The sequence below is a fragment of the Sturnira hondurensis genome, unplaced genomic scaffold, assembly GCF_014824575.4.
Source record: "Sturnira hondurensis isolate 20B ecotype Veracruz unplaced genomic scaffold, ASM1482457v3 Scaffold0009733, whole genome shotgun sequence".
NCBI lineage: Eukaryota > Metazoa > Chordata > Mammalia > Chiroptera > Phyllostomidae > Sturnira > Sturnira hondurensis.
The window spans coordinates 832,129-859,129 of record NW_028082364.1 but is presented as its reverse complement, the minus strand read 5'-3'; the positions used below and the strand labels follow the sequence as shown (position 1 = coordinate 859,129).

Genomic DNA, 27,001 nt, shown 5'->3' with positions numbered 1-27,001 from the left:
AATGGGCAATAGCTGATTATTTAGAAGGGGGCACTGACCTCTCTTCCTGTGGATTGACGGGAAAGAACAGCCAGCACAACAATAGAAGTCTGGTGTAAATGAATCAAAATCACACTTAATTTTTTTTTTGTCAGATCAGCGAAAAAAATTTTTTTTGGTTTGCCGCAGAATTTTAGTAATTAATTTATTATACGTGCCATGAGATGAAAAGGGTTGAAAATCACTGGTAGAGACTAATACACCAACCTAGAGTATGTATGAAATTAAGTTACAGACCAGCCTATAATCCTTTAAAGGGAAAAAATCTTTATTTAGAAAGTTTAGAATTAAACATATAAAGATGGACATAGGTGCCATAAACACTGACAAAACGCAGTTACAGTACAACATATGGCTCCAAGTGTATAACATCACTTAAAAATACACAGGCAATTCGACAGATTTATAACAATACTTCCCTTCAGGTGTTCGCCATTCACATAGAAGCTCCGTGAAGGACTGTCACTTAGGGAACTCCCCTGGTTAGAGTCCTTACCAAATTCAGAATGTCTGGTCAAAGAGGATGAACAGGCCGGGTCTAGGCATAAAGAGTAGAAACAAAGAGCCTGCGAGCTGGTCTTCTTCAGGTAAAGACAATCTGAGTGAAGCCCCACAGCCCCCTGCTGGGCAAGTCATGCCTTCCTCTTACTGAAGAGCGGGCTTCACTGCTGAGGGCACTGGGTCTCCGGCGTGGACTTGGAGGACACGTGCAGAATAGGGTGTGATTTCTTACAGGGTTTCTTTTCCAACTTGCTTGCAGTTTCTTTCCCTTCTTTAACTTCTGCTTGAAGCTTTGATTCAGCATCTAACCTATAGGCATTAAAGCATCCACTCTGAATTCAAGTGTGGTAACGAAAAATGCAAGGAGAAATAATTCTCTAGTATAATGGGCCTCTAATAAGACATGGCGATTTTTTTATGTATATAAGGTAAAAAAACTGACTCTGATACCATTAAGAAAACTAAGTCACTGACTCTCTAAAAATTCTTTTTATGTCAATAGACTTACTTTTTTAAATGTCTAAAGAAGTATCTTTAAGGTTGATAAAGAGTCATAGCAAAGCCTAAATTAGAGAATTAAAATACAATGAGAGCACCTATCATAATAAGCATACCTAACAAAAAACTTACAATGTTATAGTTTAATGTTAGCAGGACATACAGAAGGCAAAATGCAAGATAAAAATAACATGAGATCCTGGGCTATGTAAATACATGTCTGTTAAGACACATACCATATGATTTTGCTCACATGTGCAATCTAACCAACAGACGGAACAAGGAGAATGGGGACAGACTCACAGACGGACGGCAGGACGAATGATCGTGGGGCGCGGGTTACGGAGCAGAGGGACTGAGTAATGAGGAAGAAGGGCTCTCGGACACGGACAACAGTGTGGTGACTGCTGGGGAGAGTGGGGTATAAGGGGACTCAATGGTGATGGAAAAAACACAGAAAAGATTACATTTAAAAAAACCCCTCAAATTGAGGTTCAACTAACAGAATGATAATTAAAGAAAAATAAACAGTGAAGAGACATTTCCCTTCCATTCATTTTCTCTTACCTTTTGAGAGCTATTATTTTATTTTTTTAAAGGCCGAGACCCTTAAAACATGAATTCTTACAGACATACGTGTCTTGACACTAGTCACAAGTTCAAATATGCAGAAACTAGATCTGAAGTCTGATGTGAAATGAAAATAAATTTACCTTTGATATTTAAAAATGTCAAAATAGGTATCGAAGCCCATTCTTAAAGATCAGGATAAACAATTTCAAAAGACATAAAAAAGTTTTCCCTAAGAGTCTCCTAAAGGCTGAAATTTCTTAGACAAGTGGAAAGCCATTTTAAAGGATAAGTTAATTTTTCCTTCGTGGCTGCTCTTGAACAGGAAAACAATAACTGCACACTTATCCACATCACGAAAACGTTTAGAGAGGTACGAAACTGGTATTTCTGCTTCATGGAACAGAAAAGTGTAACTTAAAAATAATGCCCTATGCATAAGACCTTTCCCTCGCAATCATTTTAGTGTTTTTTTTTTTTAAGAATTTTTTAAAGATTTTATTTATTTATCTTTAGAGGGGAAGAGAAGGAGAGAGGGAGAGAAATATCAATGTATGGTTGCCTCTCGTGCACCCCCTGCCGGGAATTGCGTCCCCTGCTGGGAACTGGCCTGCAGCCCAGGCATGTGCCCTGACTGGGAATCGAACCAGGATCATCTGGTTTGCAGGCCTGAGCTCAATCCACTGAGCTATACCAGCCAGGGGTTTTAGTGTTTTTAAGTGTCCAAAATGCTGAAGGCAGTCAGAAGACCTTGTGCCGCACGCAACACTGAGAACACAGATGAGGAACAGCCGGGCTCGGGTGCGACAGAGAAGAGATGCAGAGAAGCCTGCCCTGTGCCGTGGGTGGAAGAGCGCACTGACCTGGGAGAGCAGGGGGAGTGTCCGCTTCTCGCACTCTCGGTGGGAACTTCTCTAAGTTTCACACATTTCTTCTCCTTCGTGGGCTGAGTACTCATGGGCAGACTTGCACGAGGGGAGAGCGTGCCTCCTGGTGTGTTTACAGAGACTGTCTTTTCTAACTGCACGTTGTTCCCTTCCAAGTTGCCAGCACAGGACTGGGCCACCTCTTTCTGCCGTGGTGATCTAGGAACTTCTTCCCCCGCGGCACTGTGGACATGCACATTGTTAGGGGTTCTTACATCCACGGGCAGGACCTCACGCCTCTTTTTGAGTATGGGTACTTCCATTTTCTCTGAGAATAAAAAATCATCAAAAATACATCCAGTTAACAAATCAAAGGCACAATCACATAAAGAGGTACAATTAGTAATGCATTTTTCCTTTCCTTTCACCAATCTTTTAAAACCCAGTCATTTCCTTATTAAAATATGAAGTCTGTCTGGAACAAGTCCAACCATTGTTAATATAATGAGAACGGTTAGCACAACATCAGTGTAACCTAACAGCCAAGGAGGGTGGACTAGGATGCGCATGTGTGAACTGTACCAGTCAATGGGGGTGGTAGATGCCATTGAGTGAGCATGTGTACTGTGTGGCTGTTGCATTCAAAATGACTGAGCAAGTAGAGCAATGAACCTGCATGAAATTTTGCACTAAGCTTGAGCATTCCTCCACAGAAACTATTTGGGTGATTCAGAAGGCCGCAGCTAAGGTAACTACTGACTGGCAGCTTCATCATGACAATGCACCTGCTCACGCATCACGTCTCATGCAGGTTTTTGGTGAAACATCAAATCACTCAGGTGACTCAGCCCCCTTACAGCCCAGATTTGGTGCCCTGCGACTTGTTTTTTCCCAAAACTAAAATCACCCTCGAAAGGGAAGAGACTTCAGATCGTCAATGAGATTTAGGGAAATATGACAGGACAGCTGATGGTGATTGGGAGAACTGTGTGAGGTGCCAAGGTGCCTACTTTGAAGGGGCCTGAGGCATTATTGTCCTGTGTACAATGTTTCTTGTATCTTCTTCAATAAATGTCTTATTTTTCATATCACAGGGCTGGATACTTTCTGGACAGACCTCATATATAATCTCTTTTTTATCTTTCTTTTTCATGGATTCCATTAACTTTGTCTATTATAGGTTATCTGGCTGTACATTTTTTCTTCAGTAACTCAATGTATTTTGGCTCTATGAACACTTAACTGTTCTTTGCTGGTGTTGCGGTAAAAGTTGCACGGGCATCATCAGAGCTCAGTGTGGGGAGGAGGAAGGACACAGCTGCGAGAGTCAAGGAATCCAGGGCCAAGTACTACTACACCTACTTTGCAAGTACACCCACTTCGCAGCTGGATGACCTTGGGGAAGCACTTGACCTCCCAGAGATTTTCTTTATCTTTAAAATGGAAATTAAAAGTACCCACTTCACGCAATATTGTGTTTTGTAAGGATGAAATGAAAAGAACCCTCGCTAAAGATGGTAATTTGTACCTATCAGCCCCACCTACGAAGCATATTAAAAACCTGAGTACTTCTACCACGGATATGTCCCCAATTCAAACCATGTTACCATGTCTCATGGCAGATGACTACAATAGCCTTCTACCCCCATTGCTTAATGTGACATGTGTGACATCACCCCGTCCCTATGCAGGTCCTTATCCAGTCACTGAATTAATCACTCTAGTATGTCTTCCCTATCCTCACACCAATGTGTCTTCCATTTTCAAAATCAAACCTTTAGTGAAGTTGCAGAAACCATGGTGGAGTGTGGGGGTGGTCCTCCTGCTCTACCCTGATGTTTTAAAGTCATTATTTTCCCTTTCTCTTTCACTGCTCCTTTAAAATCCACATCATCTAGATTCATTACACGGCCTCAATCCCTTTGCTAGGGGCCTTCAGTTCAGCAGCCTTTGAAATACAAAATGGGTAATTCTCAATCAGGAGAGCCTATTACAACCAGGGGAAAGGAAGAGGATGAGAGAGAGAGAGAGAAGCCTTTTTAACTAAAAACGTTTACTATTGCTACAACCTCCCCACTGTTGCTGAGATGCGTGAACAGTGTAGGGGCAAACACTGCTGAAAATCTGCAAGCTAAAAGATGTCACAACACTCTGTGTAAGAACCATCATATTCTTAGACTTTTTTACCTTTGGCCTTTTGTTTCTTAATTTACATGCAGTAAAATCACTCTCTGTGGTGTTGCAAGATGAGTATTTTCTAAGTGATTCTACTTGCTAGGTGCTCCCTACATCCACCCCACGATTCTTCCTTAACAACAGACTCCCCAGCATTCAGATGGGAACATGGACCCTGAGTATCAAGACTGCATTTCTCGACTTTTCTTGTAGGCAGATGAAGCCATGGCTAAATTCTGCTGACGTATGCCGAGCAACAACACAAACAAAGCCACATCGTGCCGCTGGACACTCTGACCAGGCCCGGGATGCCTCTTCCAGGCTTTCATCCGGGGGAAGACTAAGCACCTGTCTTGTCCGATCTCCATGAGCTGAGGCTTCCCATCAGCAGTGTTGGCTGAAATAGCCCCAGACATCAGCTGCCTCAACAAAACTGAACTCGGGTGTTACACAAGAAGCTGCAATCGTAAATGGAAAAGTCTCAAATGGCAAGGCTCTACTATACAAATATCAGAAAGAATACCTATTCATTTCGAGTCACGCACACCCAGTACCTAGCTCTCTTTGAATTTTCCTACATTTTGTGGGAGTAAGTTGATTTTACTAAGTATAGAGACATAGCCACAAATTAGTGTGTAATGAGATTTGCATAAAGCTACTGTAAGAAAAAATTTGTACGACTTCTCAGTTTCTCATGATTAAAAGACAACATGTATGAGACATACGCACCTTCGGGCTCATACTTCAGTTTTAACTCGTCTATTTTAGCTCTCAGTCTCATATTCTCACTTTGGGAAAACTGGAGGCATCGTTCATTGGCAAAAAGTTTTCGCTCAATATCCAGAGCCCGCTGGCTTTCAAATAAGGCTTTCATTCGTTGTATGGACAATTCACCTTTAGTGCTTTCATTTTCTTTGCTATATTAATAAAAAAGGGGGGGAATCAAGAAACACTAAAATAACATAATATAAACAGGTGTAGCTGTTAGAGTAAATCTTTTATTATATATTTGAACTTCGTAAAAAATGACATTTCCTTGGGGTATTTGGTGACAAAGAAAGAAGCATAAGCTTTAACAATGGCATTTTTAAATAAAATGAAAACCTCCTGCACCCTCCAAAGGACATGGACAAAGGAGGGAAACAGTCTTTCCATATTTATTCATGTGGAAATAAATTCCTCTAAATTTAAAATTATACAACATTTACTCTTGAAAAATTTAGATCGTAAGAACATTTTCCACGATAAAGTTCTTTTCTCTCACCAATCTAAAAGGCTGAACAAAGAAAGAGAAACATTTAATGATTCACTGAAAGTATTTTTTCTTCAATAATCAGCACTAACTATATCCTGACCAAATCTCACTTAATGCCCAGAGGTATTTGTTGCTTTCCTTTTTGGGATTTTCTTTTGGCAGTATTAAAACAAAAATGTGTAGTCATTAATACCACTTATCACACACAAGTCAAGCGTCTCCACCTTCCTATCCAACCAACACTTACTTTGAATTGTCGAGCTTTATCTGAAGTAAATCTGTGTAATAGGTGGTATCTTTCAGAGCGCCAGAGTCGTCTGAAGGCTTAGATTCCATACTTTCATATAAACTCTAAATAAAAAAATAATTACTATTTAAAATAAGTAACAGATTAGGTGAGTGTATGTTTACTAATAATAATATGAGCTACCGCTTACTGAACGTTTATCACACAGCAGGCACTGTGCTAAGCACCAGACACTCACCTCATTCACCTCCTGAACTGGATATAAGAACGAGCATCTCTCCCACACGTACAAGGAAACGGGTCTAAGATGCCGCAGGCAAGTAAACTGAGAAGAGAGATCTGAACCCAGGCCTGTGCAAAGCTGAGGCTCCTGACACCACCCGTATCCTCTGGTTTCCCTCTCCTTTTAAAATGTTAGAAATACACACTCACTGAGTTTAATTATGGCCTTTATGCCGTAAATTAGAAAAATATGAAAAAGACAGTGGAGGTCCTTAGTTATTTTTGGTGCCCACTCTTCTGAGATTCCGACTGCATCTCTGTATGATTTCTCTATGGGGAAAAAAGGTATAAAACTGCTTAAAAACTGGTTACCACTTTAAAGACTGCAGGTTAAAACTTCCTGGTTAAAGCCATACTTTTCAGAGCGTAAGGCTAAGTCACATTAGCCAGCCTATTGATGTGCTGCAAATTTAACCAAAAGTCCTTTCAACAGTTCTTATTACAGAAAGAAAGAAGGTTACAAACAGTTAAAACTTTATAATCCACTATTGACTACAACTTAATATGCCTAAGAGATTAATATTTAAAAAATGTGTCGTTTATAAACTTTAATTAGTTCTCTAGTTAGTGAGAAGATGTATGTTCTCCCAAAGTTAATTTATAAATTTAACATAATTTTAATAAAAGATACCAGCAAGCTTTTGGGGAGCTATACTAGATATTCATAGAGAAACACAAACATGCGAGAGTAGCCAGGAAAACACTGGGACCGAGAAGCTACTCCTGCACAAAATACACACCCTGATTCTAATCACTTCACACAAAGCAGGAATAACCCGCAAAGTAACCAGCTCACTCTTCAAAGTATGCAAGTTCATGACAGATTCAGACCAAGGAACTGTCCAGATTCAGAAACACTATGGAGACTTGACCGTTAAATACAACATGTGATCAGGGACTGGACCCGAGAAAGGAAAGCCCTAGGGGCACTTCTGTTTTGCTATAAAGGACACTAGCAGTAACTGGTAAAGTATATAAGGCAGCGTAACTAATTCTCTTATCAATGTTAATTTTCTGATTTTGATCATCGTACCGTGATTATGTAAAATAAGAAACTTCAGTAATGTTGAGGTCCAACTTACTCTCAAGTGTTTAAGAAAAAAATATACATACAGAGAGAGACAGAGAAAATAATAAAGCACATGTGATAAAACTGACAGGGAATCTGGGTGAGGGGTATAGAGGAATAACCGTACAACTTTTCTGGGAATCTGAATTGACGTCAACCATCTNTTAACCAAAAGTCCTTTCAACAGTTCTTATTACAGAAAGAAAGAAGGTTACAAACAGTTAAAACTTTATAATCCACTATTGACTACAACTTAATATGCCTAAGAGATTAATATTTAAAAAATGTGTCGTTTATAAACTTTAATTAGTTCTCTAGTTAGTGAGAAGATGTATGTTCTCCCAAAGTTAATTTATAAATTTAACATAATTTTAATAAAAGATACCAGCAAGCTTTTGGGGAGCTATACTAGATATTCATAGAGAAACACAAACATGCGAGAGTAGCCAGGAAAACACTGGGACCGAGAAGCTACTCCTGCACAAAATACACACCCTGATTCTAATCACTTCACACAAAGCAGGAATAACCTGCAAAGTAACCAGCTCACTCTTCAAAGTACGCAAGTTCATGACAGATTCAGACCAAGAACTGTCCGGATTCAGAAACACTATGGAGACTTGACGGTTAAATACAACGTGTGATCAGGGACTGGACCCGAGAAAGGAAAGCCCTGGGGGCACTTCTGTTTTGCTATAAAGGACAATAGCAGTAACTGGTAAAGTATATAAGGCAGCGTAACTAATTCTCTTATCAATGTTATAATTTTCTGATTTTGATCATCATACCGTGATTATGTAAAAGAAGAAACTTCAGTAATGTTGAGGTCCAACTTACTCTCAAGTGTTAAAGAAAAAAATATACATACAGAGAGAGACAGAGAAAATAATAAAGCAAATGTGATAAAACTGACAGGGAATCTGGGTGAGGGGTATAGAGGAATAACCGTACAACTTTTCTGGGAATCTGAATTGACGTCAACCATCTTTTAAGCAGTAGTTTGATAAAGTCTTCTACGCATTCCAATTGCTGCACAATGTTGGGAAATGTGACAAAACTCCGGTGTTTTGTCGTTACTCAGTTGTTCTTCTAGTTTTTAATACGTGTGCCCATTAAAAACCGGAGCAGGACAGCTCTGGAAAACAATGCACCACTGATGACATGCAAGTAGAGGAACGACTCCCCCTGGGGGGAGGCTGAGTTGGAGACGAACAGAAGAGCACAGAATGCGTGATTCCGTTTCTGGGACGCGCAGGAGTAGTCTGTGTATCTAACGCTGACTCAAAATTAAGAGACAGTAACGTCCACTGGGTTACACAGTACAGACAGGGCGCTGTAAGCTGTAACTTACACGTAATAACAAGTCGGAGGTTTACTCTGGCTCTACCAACAGTCGAAATCAGTAAAAAGCAAAAAGAAATTTGAAGAGAAAATTAATTTAAATATTGGTCACTCTCAACTGAAACCATAATTATACAACAAAGAATTCACTTGAGTTATACCATAATTCAAGTTAAAAGTATTAAGATATTCAAACCAACATTTAACTGCATGCTTAAAAGGTGTTACACATACCTTAAATTTCTCCAGATTTCTAATTTCACCTAATAGATGTTTAACTTCACCGTTCTTCTGCTCCAACATGGCAAACAGCCGTTCCTGCTGCTCGAACTCAGTCTGAGACCCTTTCATTTGCAGCAATGTGGCGATTTGTAACTGGAAGAAAATCATCCCCCCATAAAATTGAGTGAGAGAAAGGAAGTTTCTGATGACTCTATTTTTGGAACAATATTACTCTGAATTCATTTTAGAAATTAAACTAATGAGCTATTCTTTTTTTAAAAAAGATTTCTTTTCAGAAAAAGGGAAAGGCAGAGAAACATCAATATGAGAAACATCAATTGGTTGCCTTTTGCACACCCCCAACTGGGGGCCTGGCCTACAACCCAGGCTTGTGCCCTTGCCCAGGAATCAAACTGGTGACCTTTTGGTTCACAGGACAGTTCTCAAGCCACTGAGCCACACCAGCCAGCGCTAATTAGCTATTTCTAGTCTAATAATTGAATAATTTGGGAACATTTATGTCAATAAGTTTAGTGACTTATTTTTGACTACTTATGAGGGATATCTGAAGTCCATAACAATTATTTGTACTTCTGAGAAACTAACTGAACCGCCTGGCTGTGTTCGGGAAGTACATCATTTAACTGGTAAACAAGCCCGGACAAATGATGTACCGTGTTCAGCATACGCACTCTCTTTAGGGTATGATGGGGTTCCCCCCAGATTTTAATTAACTTCAATAGTATTAGGTGGGGAAAGTATTAAGCTAAAGCACATTCCTAAAGCACAAGGATGGAAAGCAAAGGGTAAAGGCAATCTAAGGACACTAAGGAAATATTCAATATAAATATGTTTATTTTTAAGGGCAGCAGTCAACTTAGCTAATTATGACTCCACCTAAACCTCGAGTTGCATAGCAATTAAAAGGAAATTAGCTAAAATCTATACCTAGTATTTCTTTCTGCCTCCAGAAATTTCTGGAGATCTAAAAAGTGTCAATTTAAAGAGAGTTTTGAGTAAAGCAAACAATGACGAGAGGCAGGTATGGTTACAAGGAAGAGAGAAATATTACTTCTATTATTTTAAAAGGTCCACTTTTTGTTTCTGCTTCAGAACAGATGCTGGACACACTCAGCCTAAGAAGATCCAGAATGCTGCCCGTGTCTCCAGACAGTTCGGGATCTCATGGGCATGCTGGGAGATTAATAACGTAGGAGCCCAACAAACACAAAAACAAACAGAGCAAGTGTGAGACTATTTACAAAGCAATCATTCCCAGAAAGGGGAGAGCCTTGGGGAACCAGGCAGCACAAACTTCTTAGAAATAAAAGCCACAGCTATTGTTTTTCAAGTCAGTACTTCTTTATTTGCAAAGGGCCACGCAAGCATTTTTCTATGCTTTCCTTTAACTCGAGGGCAATTCTAAGAGGCAGGTTCTATCATCTCTACTTCACAGATGAGGTGACCGATGCTCTGAAAAGTAAAAACACTTGACCAAAGTCCTGCAGCCAGCAATGACAGAATGAAAATCAATCCCAAGTTCATCTAACCCTGACCTTCCCCATTTCGTTGGTACACCTCATCATCCTAAACAAAAGGTAGGAACCCTTCTGGACTTCGAGTCACCACCTCGGGAGACTGGGGCACAACGGATCAGCGATCAGGCTGGTGTAACACTGACATCCTTCCAACTTCCACATGCTTTTCTGTTACCGTCTATCTGACTAAAATGATGACCAATGAACCCTTAAAATGTAAAGGGCCTATGTACTTGAGAAATTACAAGGAAAGGAAATGCAAATGTTACCCTATCTATAAGCTTTTGGGGGAGAACTGAAGAATAATGAGAGGTAGTTTTAGTGGAAGTGGGGCTATGCTCAGAAAGACACCAAGCCCACAGCAAGGAAAAAAAAAATTTCTTTTTCTCCCACTCCACAGAGAAAGATTTATTCCTATCAGGCAAGGCTATTAAGTAACCATTTTAAAACATAAATCAGCCCTTGCCGGTGTGGCTCAGTTCGTTGGAGCGTTATTCCATGCACGGAAAGGTTATAGGTACGATTCCCAGTCAGCACACACACCTATGTTGTGGGTTCAATCCCTGTTCAGGGTGCATACTGGAGGTAACTGATCGATGTTTGTCTCCCTCCCTCCCTCCCTTCCCTGCTCTCTAAAATCAATAGGCATGTCCTTGGGTGACAATTAAAAGAAAAATCAATGGATACTAAACACACAACTCAATCTTTACTATAGTACTTTTAAAAATGTAAATGGATCTTTTGCTCAATTTTAAAATATTGATTTTCCAAAACCATGCAGTTCTAGAAATAATTTTTAAGTACATTCCTTGAAGGAAAAGATGCTTTCTTTGATATATCTATGCATGTAATGCTGATACAAAACAGGTGCAGTGACCCTGTTTTGGTGACGGTGATGATTCTGTACCTTCATTCTCTGCATCTGTTCTCTGTTAAATGCATTTTGCTTCTTTAGTGACTGGTACTTGACTTTCATGGTGATAAGCTGACGTTCCATTGCTGCCCTTCGATCTTCCACCTGGAGGATATTCACACGACTAATTATGCTTGAATTAAGTGAAATGCCCGTTTAATCAACGGAAGGTCTGCAAGTACCTCTGCAAACAAGGAGTTGCCTTTACTGTTGGGGTCCAAGGCTTGCTGGAGGGCTTGGTCTAATTGCACTTGAAGATCTTGATTTGCTAGACGAGCTTTCTAAATTCAGAAGGAAACAATTTAGCCAATAGAGATCAGATCAGCAAGAAAACAACATATTACAAATGGGAAAAGGCGACGTTACTGCAATCACAACACCTCTAAGGCACTGTAGTAAGAAACTGCCTCTTTCTCTCGGTCCTCTTTTTCTTCCCTGAGCCGGTCGACCTGGCGCATTAAATTGGAATTAATGAGTTCCAGTTGTTCTTGTCTGTATTGCAGCTCATTCAGTTCTTCTTGGAGGGTGGTCTATTCAACAGAAATTGAAAAAGAGGAAGCTCTTGAATAATCTTTTATTTAGCTGCTTCTCAGTTTATCTATGAGCAATGATTCACACCTGAAATTTAAAAACTAGTTAAAGTGTTAAGGTACACAGTAAAATAATAAAAGGTACTAAATTTTCAGTAGGGAACAAAACATAAGGCTCTAGAGACTGTCTTTCTTTTCTATAAATTTAAGGCTTTAGTTTTTAATTAACCTTTGCCTGCAATGAAAAAAGGTACATTCACATGCACATTGACTTCCAAGGCAACGTTTTATATTGGGCTATTTTTTAATGGTACAAACTAGAACCAGAGTAAATGTTTCTAAATTCATCCAGAAGTTTCATTAATCTAAAGTCTGCCTTACATAATCATGTACATAAAGCTTCATTATGCATGAAGTCATCTACTTAAAAACTCTGTAAAACATTTTTTCAGTTAGATCACAGTTAGTCCAAAAAATAATTCAGCCTTAAAACTAGTTCATAAGGATTATTACAAAAACATGTAAGAAACATGCAAGAAACAAAGAAAACCTGAGAACACATATGCCGTAACAATCACCTTCACGCTCTCCACTTCCGTCAGCTCCACCTGAAGGGTGAGCACCTCTGAGGACAAGGTTTCGTGTGCGCGTTCGGACATCGCCCGCATTTCCTCTGCCTTATGAGACAGGAGTTCCTTCTGGTGATCGATTTTGTGCTTCAGCTGCTTTTCACTAAGCCTAGCTTCATCTAGTTCCGCTTTCAGTTTCTCTAACTGAAGTTTAAAACAAAGGGCAGTTCTGTTAATTAAAAGGTAACCGAGGGTCATCAGAACACACAATTGTACAACTTGTCCTGATATCTGCAGGGTAACTATTTTGGAAGAGAGTCAACCTGAACAAAACTACTTAATAACTCTTTATAAAATGTCACATAGTTGCAAATCTTGGAAAACTAGCATCCATAGCTTTCAAATGAACTAACTAAGAGCAGAAGGATAAAGCTTTAGGGCCAGGCCTAGGTCCAATCTGTCTCGGTGTCACCCCTCGTCCGTAAAACTGTGGGAGATTACACGGCCATCACAGCCCTCAGCTCAGTCGCGTGGGTACAACTTCAGCACCAGCCCACCATTCGCTCCCTGGTTTCTGTTGTCAATAAAAAGCTTTTGCTTGTTCAGGGTTACGATGATCAGCTCCACTGAATTACCTTCAATAGGGTTTCGACACTCTTAGAATACATCCTGATATTTCTTTTCTATTTATAAAACAGCCGCTTAGCTTGATTTGTTTTCCCTTTTCTATTTTCATAATGTGAAATAAAATTTCAACTAAATGATTTCTGCGGAAATGGGGCCATCTTTCTGAAAACACTACTGATTAACTTGAACACAGTGTATGATGAGACTGTTGGGAGTTCTGCATTTGGCCGAGTTCAGGTGTCTGTGAAGTGACATGTCTTGTTACAAATATACAAACAGTCCACCTAAGTAGTCAGGGTGGGTCTGCACTCCTGACACCTTTGGCCGCTGTGTGAAGGGTCGGTGGTACAACAGCAATGAGAGGAGCAGGCTACCATGAAGAAGAGGAGAGAAACGTCAGTGGTCTGAACTAGAGTGGCTAGTGTGGATGGGTGGTGTGTAGGTCAAATTCTTAGAACTTAGGTGAGAAATAAGTGAAAGACGGCAAATAACGTTCCAAATTTGGGGCCCAAGTGATTTGAGAACATCAGCAAGACTGAAAATATCCAGTTACTAAAATTAAGTAACTGTATCTCCCTAGTGGAATGCTATTTAAACAAGTTCCTTAGGTACACTCGCGTTCCCCTCACATTACAATGATAGCGCTCTTGCTCTCAGCTCTTGGGCGTAGCTAGTGCTAAGAAAACCCTCATCACCTGAAGTTTACAGATTGCTGCATAAGCACGGAACATTTTGTTCTGAAATACATAGATATCCAAACCTTATTTTTTAGTTCATTCACTTCCTGTCCATGGGTTCTGCTCAGTTGTTCTTCTAGTTTCTCCAGGTGCATTTTTTGATCTTGTTTTATAGCTTCGCATTCCGAGCTCAAACTTTCTAACATTCGACTCTTGAGCTCAACTTCTCTCTGAAGAGTATATTTTTCTTGTTCATAACTCTGAAAGCAGATTCAATTACAATTCAATCGCATGAGAAAAACTTAAAGCCAGCACACATAAGCAGTTCTCACCTTTGACTGTTTCATTCCTGCTTTATATATTTGCTGCTTTCCAAGTAATGATCACGGGTTAAATCTGGAATAATTTTGCAGCTAATAAGTCTAAAAAATTTAACCCCCTCGAGGGGTAATTTAAGACTATGTTCAACTACATTCTAGTGATTCAGTAATTACTTCTATACCCTGTCAAGGAAGTAAAAAGTGTACTATGGTATGTCAACGTGTCGAGTAATCTCTGCTAGAAAAAAAATGAATAGCACTTAAATTTTCCTAGTGAGATTTACTTAGTTTCAGAATGATCTGCTTCAGTTGCAGTTCTGGACAAAAGGAAGCAACAGCGGACGAGGGGTAGAGTGGAATGTGAAGTCAGCCCTTGGAAACGCTCACAAATGACTCGCTGAATGAACACAGTGTGGAGACAAAAGGAGTGTTTAACCTGGGTTTTGCTTACTGGCAAGAAAGTTTAAAGATAAAAAGGGGCATCGGGTCCAACTCCTTCAACAAGCTTTAAAAATCAGATAAGAACTTCCGGCCAAGATGGAGGCGTAGGTGGAAACACTGTGCCCCCTCCCACAACTAAATTTAAAGACAGCAAAGTTTTAGAAATAAAAACACAGCCAAAACAGTGAAAATTGAACTGTACAGAAGTCCAACAACAACAAACCACCCAGCCAGACGGGTAAGAGGGACGGAGTCAGCGGTGGAGCCCGGTTGGGCTGGAAAGACCGTTCAGTCCACCGACTCAGGAGCCAGGGTGGAGGTGGTTGGCGGATCCCAAGCGTGGGGTGGTGGATCCCAAGTCCGATCCTCATGGGCGGACCCAGTGAGTGCACAGGGCAGCTGGCTGACTGTGGTCACACATTTGCAGGCAGATAAACCAAGCAAAGGAGTAAGCAGTGAGACAGATCGCTCGGGCTAGGGCCCCATTGACGGGAATTATTAGAGCCTGAAAGCACCAACTGGAAAGACTTTCTCGGGGTCGAGGGGCCGGGAGAGGCTCCAGGCTCACAGAGAGTTTGTTGGAAAGACCCACAGGGTCCTGGAGAGTATATGGGCCCACACACCCAGGAACCAGCACCAGAGGGGCCCCATTTGCTTGTGGGAAGCCGCAGAGGGGACAAAAATCTGAGAGAGAATGGAGCGGAACAAAGTGCCATTTTTTTTCCCCTCTCTGACCCCGCCCCCACGTACAGCCTCACAACCCAGCGACTGGGTTGCCCGGCCCTGGTGAACACCTAAGGCTCCGCCCCTCATACAAAACAGGTGCAAACAGACCAAACATTATGACTCAAGAACTTAAAGCCCCAGAGCCGATAACGCTAAGTGACCAAGAAATAGCCAACTTTTCAGATGCACAGTTCAAAACACTGGTCAACAGGATGCTCACAGAATTGGTTGATTTTAGCCACAAATTAGAGGAACATATGAAGGCTAAACTGATTGAAACGAAGAGAAATGCCCAGGAAACCAATAGTGATGGGAAGGAAACCGGGACTCAAATCAAGGGAATGGGCCAGAAGGAAGAAAGAAACAACCAAACAGAAAAGAAGGAAGAGACAAGAATTCAAAAAAAATGAGGAGAGGCTTAGGAACCTCCAGGACATCTTTAAACATTCCAACATCCGAATTATAGGGGTACCAGAAGGGGAAGAGGAACAGCCACGAGTGGAAAACTTATTTGAACAAATAATAAAGGAGAACTTCCCCAGTCTGGCAAAGGAAACAGACTTCCAGGAAGTCCAGGAAGCTCAGAGAGTCCCAAAGAAGTTGGACCCAAGAAGGAACACACCAAGGCACATCATAATTACATTAGCCAAGATTCAAATGAAGGAGAGAATCCTAGAAGCAGCAAGAGAGAAGGGGACAGTCACCTACAAAGGAGTTCCCATCAGACTGTCAGGGGATTTCTCAAAAGAGACCTTACAGGCAAGAAGGGGCTGGAAAGAAGTATTCCAAGTCATGAAATCCAAAGACCTACAGCCAAGATTGCTCTATCCAGCAAAGCTTTCATTTAGAATGGAAGGGCAGATAAAGTGCTTCTCAGATAAGGTCAAATTTAAGGAGTTCATCATCACCAAGCCCTTATTATATGAAATGTTAAAGGGACTCATCTAAGAAAAAGAAGATGAAAAATATGAACAGTGAAAGGACAGCAAACTCAGTTATTAACAACCACACCTAAAACAAAAGCAAACCAAGAGGACAGCTAGATCAGGAGCAGAACCATAGAAATGAAGAACACATGGAGGGTTAGCAACAGGGGAGCGGGAGGAGGAGAAGTGGGGAGAAGGTACAGAAAATAAGTAGCATAGACAGTAGGTAGAAAATAGACGGGGGGAGGGCAGGAATACTATGGGAAATACAGGATCTAAAGAACTTGTGACACATGGACATGAATGAAAGGGGGGGAATGGTAGGGGAGGGGTGTACAGGGTGGAGGGGAGTGAAGGGGGGGAATGGGACAACTGCAATGGCATAATCAATAAAATATTTTTTAAAAATCATATAAAATTAGATTAAATAAAAGTTAAAAAATAAGAGTTGCCATTAGTGATTTACCTGCTATACATAAATTCTGAGATCAAATGTATATGTTACTGAGCACTTAATAAATAAAACTGATTTATTCATTCTTTTAATAACGTGTGCCAGACACTGGGGACGCAACAGTGAACAAGGCTGAACAGCGCCCTCTCTGGTGGTACTTGTGACTGGGATATAATCGGCACTGCAGGGGACTGAGAGTGAATGGTGCGGCTTTACAATACAGTCAGGAGAAGGGCTCTCTGCTGAGGTGCCATCTAACGAAACGTGAAGGCTGGGAACTCCACCCCTGTGGGTGGGGCCCGAACCAGTCAGACGGAGGTACCAGCTCGTGCAAAGCCCACAAGACAGGGCTCTTATAGCTAAGGACAAGGGAAAGTAGTCTGCGATGAGAGGTAAGTTTGGCAGGGCTCAGGTCACACAGATATCTGCAAACCCAGGTGAGGAGCTCAGATTTTGTTGTAATGGGAAGCCAGTGTGTGTTTTTTTTAGAGGGCTGTGTGTGATATGATCTTTTGTGTATTCTTCAACAACCAGGTGGCTGCTGTGTATGAAGAATGAATGAAATAAGGGAGCAGGCCACCTGGTTAGAAGGCTACAACAGTGGTCTAGGGAGAGAGGATGGCGGTCTGTACCAGACTGGCGTTAACGTAATTGAGTGTTTTGTAGGTCAAGTTCTTAGAGCTTACTAACGGATTAAATACAAAAAAGAAGAGGGGAAAAAAAGGATATTGAGTAAAACCATTACATTTCTGGCCCAAGCAACTGGATGAATGTTATACATTTAGTAAATAGGCTAAAGAAAATGGCGAGAGAATGTTTGGTCAGTGGGCAGAGAATCAACTCTTCAGTTTACATTAGGTTTGAGATGCCCATCAGTGGGCAGTGGAATATACAGTGGAGTAAAGTCTAGACTTTAGTGGAGAACCGAGAACTTGGTGTCGTGACACAGGGCATTCAGATGTTATCTAAGGCCATGATGCAAGTGAGGTCGCCCAGGAAGATTACGGACAAAACAAGATCTAAAATCTTAATATGTGGTGAAGAGAGTAATCATAACTGGATTTTCCAAACTCAGAACACCCTGGGTCAGAAAGCACATTAGGAATTCATTCCGTTCATCCCTCTTTATTGGGGAGGGGGCTGGCTGGGAAGTAGATCTAAATTCTTCAGAAAACAAGACAAATAATAGTAATAGTAACTGCTAGACAGCACAAATCTCCAACAGCTAAGCACACGCTTATGGACAGAGGCGTCTGGAGTCCCACCTCAGTTATGGTCACTATTTCATTACGGCAGTTGTCCAGCTGTGCCTGCAGTTCGCTCTGGCTCTCCACCAGCTGTAAACCGTACTGCGCGGCCTTCAGCCGCTCCTCCTCAGCCTCTCTGAGCTTGCGCCGCAGGTCTGCGATGACATCTATCTCCATGACTTCTTCCTGTTCCTCTCTCCTGCAAACAGAGAAAGTACAAGTACTTCAGCTTAAACAAAAGACTCCAGGGAATGGTATCGATGAACGTATATTCATACAAATATTTTACTATGACTGCCATATAAAAACACAGTATTACAGATTTTCTTCCCGGCTTTTAAGTGGTCGCATGTACATTCTTTTTCTAAGGGTGTCTGACGACTTTATTACCTGATTTGAGACCAAGTCAAAAAGAGCAGAAAATGGTGAATACATTTCATTTTGCTTCTAAAAGATGCCGTACAAGGAAACTGTTTAGTTGTTTTGTGCTGAGTTTCCTTGTCTGCTAAGGTAGGATGGGTCTCCCAATTATAGCATTATACAGGTAAACCAGGTAAGAGAGGAATGAAAGAAATCAAACTTCATGCCTGCTACTTAACGTAGAAAAAAACAGCACTGACTGAAGGAAGAGCTCTGGTGTCCGCGGTTTTTCACAACAGAGTTAACTTCCTGCACGCGTTAGATGTGCCACATTAAATATGTGTCATTGAAAACAGACTCACTGGTGTTTTCCTAGTCATTTATAAGAGGGCCCTCAAAACAGCAGCCATGCTCCCAGCAATTAAAGAGCCCCGCTGTCATTTTAGATTCTTAGCAAGGGCTTCGATGCATACAGAAACGTGTCACTTTAACTCAGTCTCAGTCAACGTCCTTTCCAAAACGGTGTCGGGCCTTTTAGGCCACATTCAAGTTCAGCTTTGCCTTCGAAGAGCAACATGCCATTTTTAAGGTGCTCCCCAATGCCTGCAGTTCAGTGAGTCAAATACTACTTGAGTGACTTATATGCTGGGCTCTACTCTGAGCATGTCAGATATACCATAGGTCAAATGAACCAAAAAACCACCACCACCAAGAAACACAAACCAACAACCCCCCTCTTCTTTCGTGAAGCTTACCTTCCAGTGGGAAAAGATAACAAAATAATAAATTAGAATACAATAAATAATTAGAAAGTAGAAATTAAAAAAAAGAACAGGGCACAGGAATTTACAAGAGGTGTGAGTATTATTACTGGGATGGAATTAAAATAAGTATTGGAGTGGGAGGAGGCCTCCGGGTGGCTTCTGAGCAAAGCGTTGCAGCAGGTAAGAGAATTACCCATGCACCTATTTTGGGGAACAGTGTTCCAGGCAGAGGGGTAGCACTACCAGGGAAGAAAGCCCAAGGATGAATGAGATAGAGTTTAGCTCAGGAGGCAGATCAGGCCACTGAAAGGACCTGGGTGTCTCTTCTGGGTGAGATGGGAAGTCCCTGAAGAGTCTGAAACAGAGGTCGGAGATATTGAAAAGGATCGTTCCGCTGCCACGTTCAACAGTTCGGAGGGTAGCGAGTTGGATGCAGGAAGAGCAGGCGAGATGACCGCTCACACAGGGTGGCTGCGTGGGAGGTGAGAAATGGTCGAATTCTGCATATATTTTGAATGTAAAATCAACATGATTTTCTGGCAAATGGAATGTGCGATGTGCGAAAAACAGAGAAGTCAAAAATGCCTCCAAGGTCTCTGGCCTGAGCAACTAGAATGGATTTGCCATCGGCTGAGGAGTTTACTCACATCAAACTGTGAGTCGAGATTGTTTTGGAAAAAAAATCAGGAGCTTAAGTGACATGAAATACGCCAAGCAAGCAGTTGGCTCCATGAGTAGGAGAGGGGTCTGTGTTGAATTTATAAATTTTGGAGTTATTAGTATAAATCCTTGAGCCTTGACATCAAACGTGGGTCAAGGAATGAGCCCTGATAAGAGATAGGAAAGAAGAAAAGTATACTCAGGCATGACCAGTGAGGTAACAATAAAACCAACAGCATGTGTTGCCCGCCAAGCTGATAAACAAAAGTCCATGCAAGAGGTACATGTGATGCACTACACCAAATGCTAAGTCACATAAGGTAAGAACTGAGAACTGGCCTTGGACTTGAATTCACGGAGGTTGTCATGACCCTAAGAGCCGTTCTGGTGGAGAGAAGGGGTCAAAAGCCCGACTGGAATGAGCTGGACAAAGAATGGCAGGACAGGAGACGGCAGGTACAGTTTTGCTGCCCAATACAGCAGACCCATGGGGTAGTAGCTGGAGGAGAAGTAGAATCAAATATATTTTGTTTTATTTTTTAAGACAAAAAAACAACATCAGGAAAAATATTGCCAGGCACAGTGCTTCGAATGCATTATCTCATTTATTCTCGTGATGGGCCTGAGTTATCAACATTCACCAAAGAGAAAACAGAGCTAGCCTCTAGGCATCCCAGTCATAATGTCCAAAGAAGAAGAAAATTGGCTCTCATTCATTCAAAGGATTTGCTGGAACTCCTATCATGTGCCAAGTACTGTGTTATTGCTGAGAACACAGTGGTGACCCCAAAGCTAGATAATCACCCTGCCTTCTTGAATCTTACAGTCTATGGGTGGAAAGGCATTAAATCGAATCATTGAACTGTAAAGTTACAAGTGTGATTAAGTGCAACAGAAAGAGCTATATCGTGCTCTCGGAGCTGTATCATGCTAACAAGGGAACCGTCCCAATCTACGCACTGGTTTGGGGTGGGGCAGGGGAGAATCTGGACAAGAGAGAGTTCCCCGAGGAACTGACTCGTCAGCAGAGGTCTAATGAATGAGTTAATTTATTGATCTGCAAAGAGAGATAGCCAGAGCTGAAGAACAACTAGGGCTAATATGTGCCAGATATTGGGCCTGGTGCTTTGCATACTTTATCTTATTTAATCCTCGACTGCTCCTGGAAAAATAAGATATTTCCCCCATTTACACATTTGCAAAGTGAGGCACAGAAAGGTTAAGTAACTCGCCTAAAGGTTATCTGCTACTAAGTGGCAATGAGGCATGGGATGGAGGGCCCAGCTCCACGGCCCAGTGCCTCTAACCATTCTTTTGTTCTGCCCCTCGGAGATATGCATGCACACAGCATTTGGGAGATTGGAAGCTGTGGGGCTCAGGCTGCCCAGTTCTTACTGAACTTGGAAAACTCGTTGACTTTTTCCCTTTGATTGGAGTGAGTTTTTCAAGAGTACATTTCTATGATACATGATCTGTATATTGTGCTGTATGGCCACTACCCAAAATCAAATCATCTTCTGTCACCATAGATTTGGCCTCCTTCACCCTTTACTCCCCCCACTTCACCCGCTTCACTCTGGTAACCATGTCTGTATCTGAGTTTCAGTTTTACATCCCACAAAGGGTGAAATCATATGGTTCTTAGCTTTTTCAGACCTACTTCTTTTGCTTAGCATAATATTCTCAAGGTCCATCTATGTTGTCCCCAATGGCAGTATTTTCATCGTTTCTTACGGCTGAGTAGTATTTGGTCAATTTATTTAATGTCTTGTTTTGTCACCATAAAATAAGGACAATAACATCTACCTACGAGTTTTAAAGAAGATTAAACCAGCCAACGGGTGAAAAGCAATTGGGGCAGAATCCCACAAGCAGTGTATGCAGCAGCGCTGTTCAACAGAAATATAATGTGAGATACACAGGTGGTTTTTAATTTCCAAGGAGACACATTAAAAAAGGTAAATACCACTGAAACTGATTCGAATAATGTCACTTAATCCGATACATCCCAAATATTAGCATTTCCATACATAATCATTATAAAATTCTGAACGAAATATTCCTCTTTTGTGTAGTCTTCGAAATTCACTGTGTATTTGACATTTGTAGCATTTCTCAAACTGGACCGCGCAGATCTAGCGTCTGTTAACCTCCGGAGGCCCAGGCAGCCAACCAGGCTTTCCATTTTCATACAGAATTCCCCGGGGAGCGGGAGGCGGGGCGCGGCGAGGTGGCCCAACAGAAAACTGAAACCGACTCCGAACCTGGTGTACAAGCACTCGGGGTTCCGCAGAAGCTGCTGTTCTGGCTGAGGGCCTCGGCCCAGACCCGGGTCCCAGGTTTCCTTAGTTCCTCTCTCCCCGCCAGAAGCCCTTCCTACGCCGCTCCCCACCGCTCCTCTCCACGCGCACTCCTTCCAGGCCCTCCGCCCCTACCTCTAGCACTCCTCTCCTCGCTGCAGCCGGAGGCAGCTCGGGCTGAGAGTTCACCGAGCCCAGTTTCCGGAGAGTAGCTCAACTTTGCACAGAGACATCAACCCATTCACTCCGGACCTCCCGAGTAAGCGCCAGGGCTTTTTGAATGCCGTTCTCGCGAGAATACGCACTTCTCACGAGATGTTCCGCCCCAGCCGCGAGTCAGGAAAAAAACCTAGAGCGTCCCACTGAGTGCCCCGCCCACGTGTTGAGACTGCGCAGGTGCGGTTGGAAGGCTGAGGGCTCCGTTTAGGCGCAGCTCGTCTCGTCAAGTTTGCCTCGAATGGGTGCTCTGGGTGTCAGCTTGTGGTTGCGGGGCTGTTTTTTTTTTTTAAGCTACAGTACCTTCTGGAGAAACTGTGTCACTGGAAGGTGAGGCAGTGGGTAATTCTGAGATGTGCCGGCCTCGTACCCCCACCAGCGCGTTGGCCAGAGTGTGCTTTGAGGGGCCTCACCGCTGGCACCTCTTACAGGGTTGCAGGAATCTGAGTCAGCGGGACAGAGTCTCAGGCACCTTTAGAGGACAGACTGGTAGTTATTATAATGGCGTTAACACGTGAGCCTTCCCCGCCTGCCAGTAGGGTGCAAAGTTTTCACGGATTGTCCCTTGACCACATTTCACCCTGTATAATGCACACTTTTTTGCCCAAATTTTTGTGGGAAAAATAAGGATGCGCGTTATTCATGGGTAGTACCAACTATATCTATATAAATGTTTTAAATTCTTTTATTTATGCCTATTCGTTAAAACTGTAACTCTAGAAGGCAATGACGATATTCCACATGCAAAAAAAATGATACCCTGGTATAAGAGAAGCAGTTTTGTTTCTAAATATAAATCAATTAAAATTGAATTAAGAAAAATGAAAGATTTTTTTCCTGAAAGTTTGGGCCAAAAACATGAGTGAGTATTATACACGGGAGTGCATTATCATGGCGAAATACGTAGGCTCTCTAACAGCTTTGTGAGGGTGGTACTGTTATCCTGTTTTTCTACAGAGGAAAACAAAGCCCCAAGAAGAAAAATGGCTTGGCCCAGTGATAGAATTAAAATTTGAACTGACATGGTCTGTTGCTAGAATCCAAGCTCGTGTGTGTGGGTGTGTGTTTAAATAACAAATTTATGTTTTGTAAACCTGATGCCTATTCATTACTCAAAAATTTAAGTCATCAGAAATAGTCATAGCCAACATTAAAGGAGCACTTTCGAATCCTAGCTACTGTTTCACGGATGATGTGTTTTCGAGTCTATCTTGACATTGGGCAGAGTTGATGGCTCTCCTTGAGTTTCCCTTTAGGTTTGGGGGTGCCTCACCCTCCTTACTTTCCTCTTCTCGGTTTCCTTTGCAGACTTTTATTTGTGATTTAGCCAGGCCACGTCATGAAGGACTGAGCTGGGCTGACTGTGTGCACTGAAGGTAATTAACAAAATCCTAGAAGCTACCCATATTATCATTCAGTTCATTCTTTAGGAACTGTCCGGATGACGTAGAGCCACTCCCACCCCTGGCCACTAGATGTCACAAGTGAGATGAATTCTAGATGTCCCCACTAGGGATAAATCGCCGGAGGTTCACCTGAACTTTAAACACCTGAAATGAATATAATATTGAATGTCAACTGTAATTGAAAAATAAAAAAGTAACTGAAACATAAAAGAGGACAAACAATTAACTACAGTCCCAGCCGCAGGTCTTCAAGCCCAGATGAGGTCTGCGAACCACGCACTAAATGTCAAAGATCAGGGAAAAAACATGTATGTGTCGTTATCAATTTCTATAACGAGAGATGTGACTTTGCCTCCTCACGTAGAATGGTGGGTTCACCAAGCAGAGCAAGGGAAGCTGATGCTGTAAAACAACCCCCCACACCCATCAGTAAATTCCTAATATTATAGCTGTTCAAAACTGGGGTAGACTAATACGGTAAACTGACCATCATCATTTCTTCACTATGACCAATAGCCATCACTGTTCTGATGATCAGAAATACTGTTGCCTTGTACTGAAAGCTGTGTATGTTTTGACAGGAACTGATTAAGTCTGGTTTTGGTGCCACAGGTGAATAGCCTCTGTCCTTGGGGAACTTAGAATTTAGTGGAAGGGGCATTTTCCAAGCACTAAGCCCTACTCCGAGAATGGTGTAGACATTCTTGTCCCTTCATATTATGAAGGAAAACTCCAAGCTAGTCTTTTGGGGGTCAAGCAAGAACGAGCCCAAGAGTCTAAGACACAACATTCTCAAGTGAGAGCTGAATTAATTTACAAAGTTTCCTGATTCAGAGGATGTCCCAGGAGATAAAATGTTTGAAGTTGTACTCAAGGTTGTGAAACCCGGAGAATGGCAGGGATTAAGGAAAAGAGATGGGGGGAAGGAGAGAGAGGAGAAAGAGAAGGAGAAGGAAGAAGGAGGAGAAAGAGAGGAGAGAGAGGAGGGGAGGGGACCCTATGTGCAGGGTTTTAGTGGCTGTACAAATTCATGAAACAGACGGAGAGCAAGGATCTGAAAAAGGAAAGAGAAGAGCCACCTGAGAAGACAGGAAATTGAATTGTCCCAGTCCCCTGTGTGATAAAATGAATCACTGTGGTTATACAAGGAGGCAGGTTTGACTATTTATGAGTCACAATGACAGTGACAGTGCAGCCCAGGCTGCAGCCTCTCATGGTCCTGCTGTGCACAGCACCAGCTTCAACTCTTGGTGAGCCCTGTTGCTCTGCTCCTTTCGCCCTGAACAGATACTGTCCTCCAAGGTGCATCGTTCCAATACTGTGCCCCTTTACTGGTTAAATTCCCAGCGTCGATTCCCTCCTCCTTTTCTTGCCAGAAGCATTGTCATTATTCTTTGGGCAATTCATCCTCCCCTCTACTTTCAGCTGTGTGGATTGTTTACAATGGATCCTACCCTTCCGCTTTAGAGCATCCCGTCACTCTGGTTCTACTAATAGGTTCAGAGATGTGCCTGTGACTGAATCCAAGTCAGTGAAATAGAATCAGGTATTCACTAGGACTGCTGGGAAAATGGACTTTGTTAACCCCCTCTGTAGCCCCGTAAAGTTTTTTTCTGACCCAGAGTTACCAGCTGCCATCTCGGGTCTGTGAAATTTAAGTCTGCTTGAAATGGAATCAAAAGCAGAGCTGATAAATAGGAAGAAGAGAGTTCTGGTCATGCCATTTGGGCCTATGTGGGGCTCCTCTCGAAGCCTGAGTTTTATCTCTAAACAGTTGAATTTTTGTGCAAATGGATTCAATTTGAGTTTTCATGTTACTTGCAACATAAAGGGTTTTAAGCAATATACTCCAAAAATCCTTTTGTCTGTCTTTAGGACTAATTAACCGGTCATGGTCTTATGCTACATTTAGGATTTTTTGAGGCTAACACGGAAATGTGCTAACTTTCAGGGGTGGAATCTAGTGATGTCTTCTCCAATTGTAATGCCTTGGTTGAACCAGAAGGAAGGTTCATCCCAAACGAAGGAGCCTCGTGTACAGTGGAGGAAAATAAGGGGCCAGATGGCTTGTGTGTAACCCCTGTCTTGGCACCGCTTCACGTTACTATTAAGCTGTTAAGTTGACTTAAGCTTAACCCTGTTAAACTGACTTCTTTGGGCGATTTTGCCACCTAAGCCATTTAGAATTAAGACCAAATATTTGCATTTTTACTTGCCAAGAATACTACCCACTCTAGTTTTATATAACGTATTTTTCAGACTATAAGCTGCACTCCCCCCTAAATTTGGTAGGAATAATGGTTGTTAATGCTGCTGTTGAGTTCCATTTGCATTTACATTGGTAAAATATTGTGTTATTTATGTTATTAAATATTTTACTACATTTTTTGCTTAAAAACTTTTTTTTCTATTTTCCTCCTCTAAAACCTAGGTGCATCTTATGGTCTGAAAAATACGGGGTGCGTGTGTGTGTGTGTGTGTGCTGATTTTGCAGCCATTCACAAGACTGTAGTTGCTGTTTATGACTTTCTTATCTTCCAGTACCCATTGCATATTCCCTTTATTTTCTGACATTGTCTCAGAAAGTAATAATTGAGGCTCTTTATCCAGTACAGTGACCCTCATCTATACTGCTGAATAAAACATATTCACTAATGGCTCATATTACTTACTCTATGGTTGGCCTAAATTTATTCGGTATGACTCAGAGTGGGATGGGATTAAACTCAGGCTCCTATTCTTTCTCTGAGAGCTTGAGACTGTCACGCTGCTTTTCTGTGTGTGTGTGTGTGTGTGTGTGTGTGTGAATTCAGTGGAAAGAAGTGTGACTGCTTTGATGTTGTAATACTTACTTTAATGTATTTTATTCCTAGGAAAATCAATTTGGGAGTGCACACAATACAAGGAGAAATTGATAAATGAACTTCCCCAGGTAAGCAGCTGAATACACCTGTTCAGTAATACTCGCGTATAAGCTACCTCCTGCCTACCACCACTAGGTGGCAGTACTTGCAAATTATTTTATCTGAAGGTTGGGTCTTTCTGTTACAGAAGTTAGATTCTGTTGGTAGAAATGGTTACCTTCCTAGTTTCATCTAGAAGATTAGCTAAACACACGTATTTATTATAACCCACACTCTTTGTCATTTGTTATCACCGTTATTTCTCATATGGAATACTGTTCTCCTGCTTGGTAGTTCACTCAGTGCTATAGACAGAATTGCGTTCCCCCAAAATTCAGATGGGGAAGCCCTAACCCCTA

At 41.8% G+C, this 27,001-nt stretch overlaps 1 protein-coding gene across 1 annotated transcript; it reads right to left on the bottom strand.

Moving 5' to 3' along the window:
- Positions 1–289: 289 nt before the first annotated feature.
- SPDL1 (spindle apparatus coiled-coil protein 1) lies at positions 290–22,424 on the bottom strand. The gene is made up of 12 exons (XM_037057740.1): positions 22,253–22,424; positions 18,052–18,232; positions 14,003–14,179; positions 12,625–12,819; positions 11,897–12,046; positions 11,699–11,797; positions 11,511–11,621; positions 9,078–9,218; positions 6,152–6,255; positions 5,379–5,566; positions 2,472–2,802; positions 290–849 (listed from the first exon to the last, which is right to left on the bottom strand). The coding sequence occupies exons 2-12, from the start codon at positions 18,208–18,210 to the stop codon at positions 702–704; spliced, it is 1,803 nt and encodes a 600-aa protein (XP_036913635.1). The 5' UTR covers positions 18,211–18,232; positions 22,253–22,424; the 3' UTR covers positions 290–701.
- Between the last annotated feature and the right edge of the window lie 4,577 nt (positions 22,425–27,001).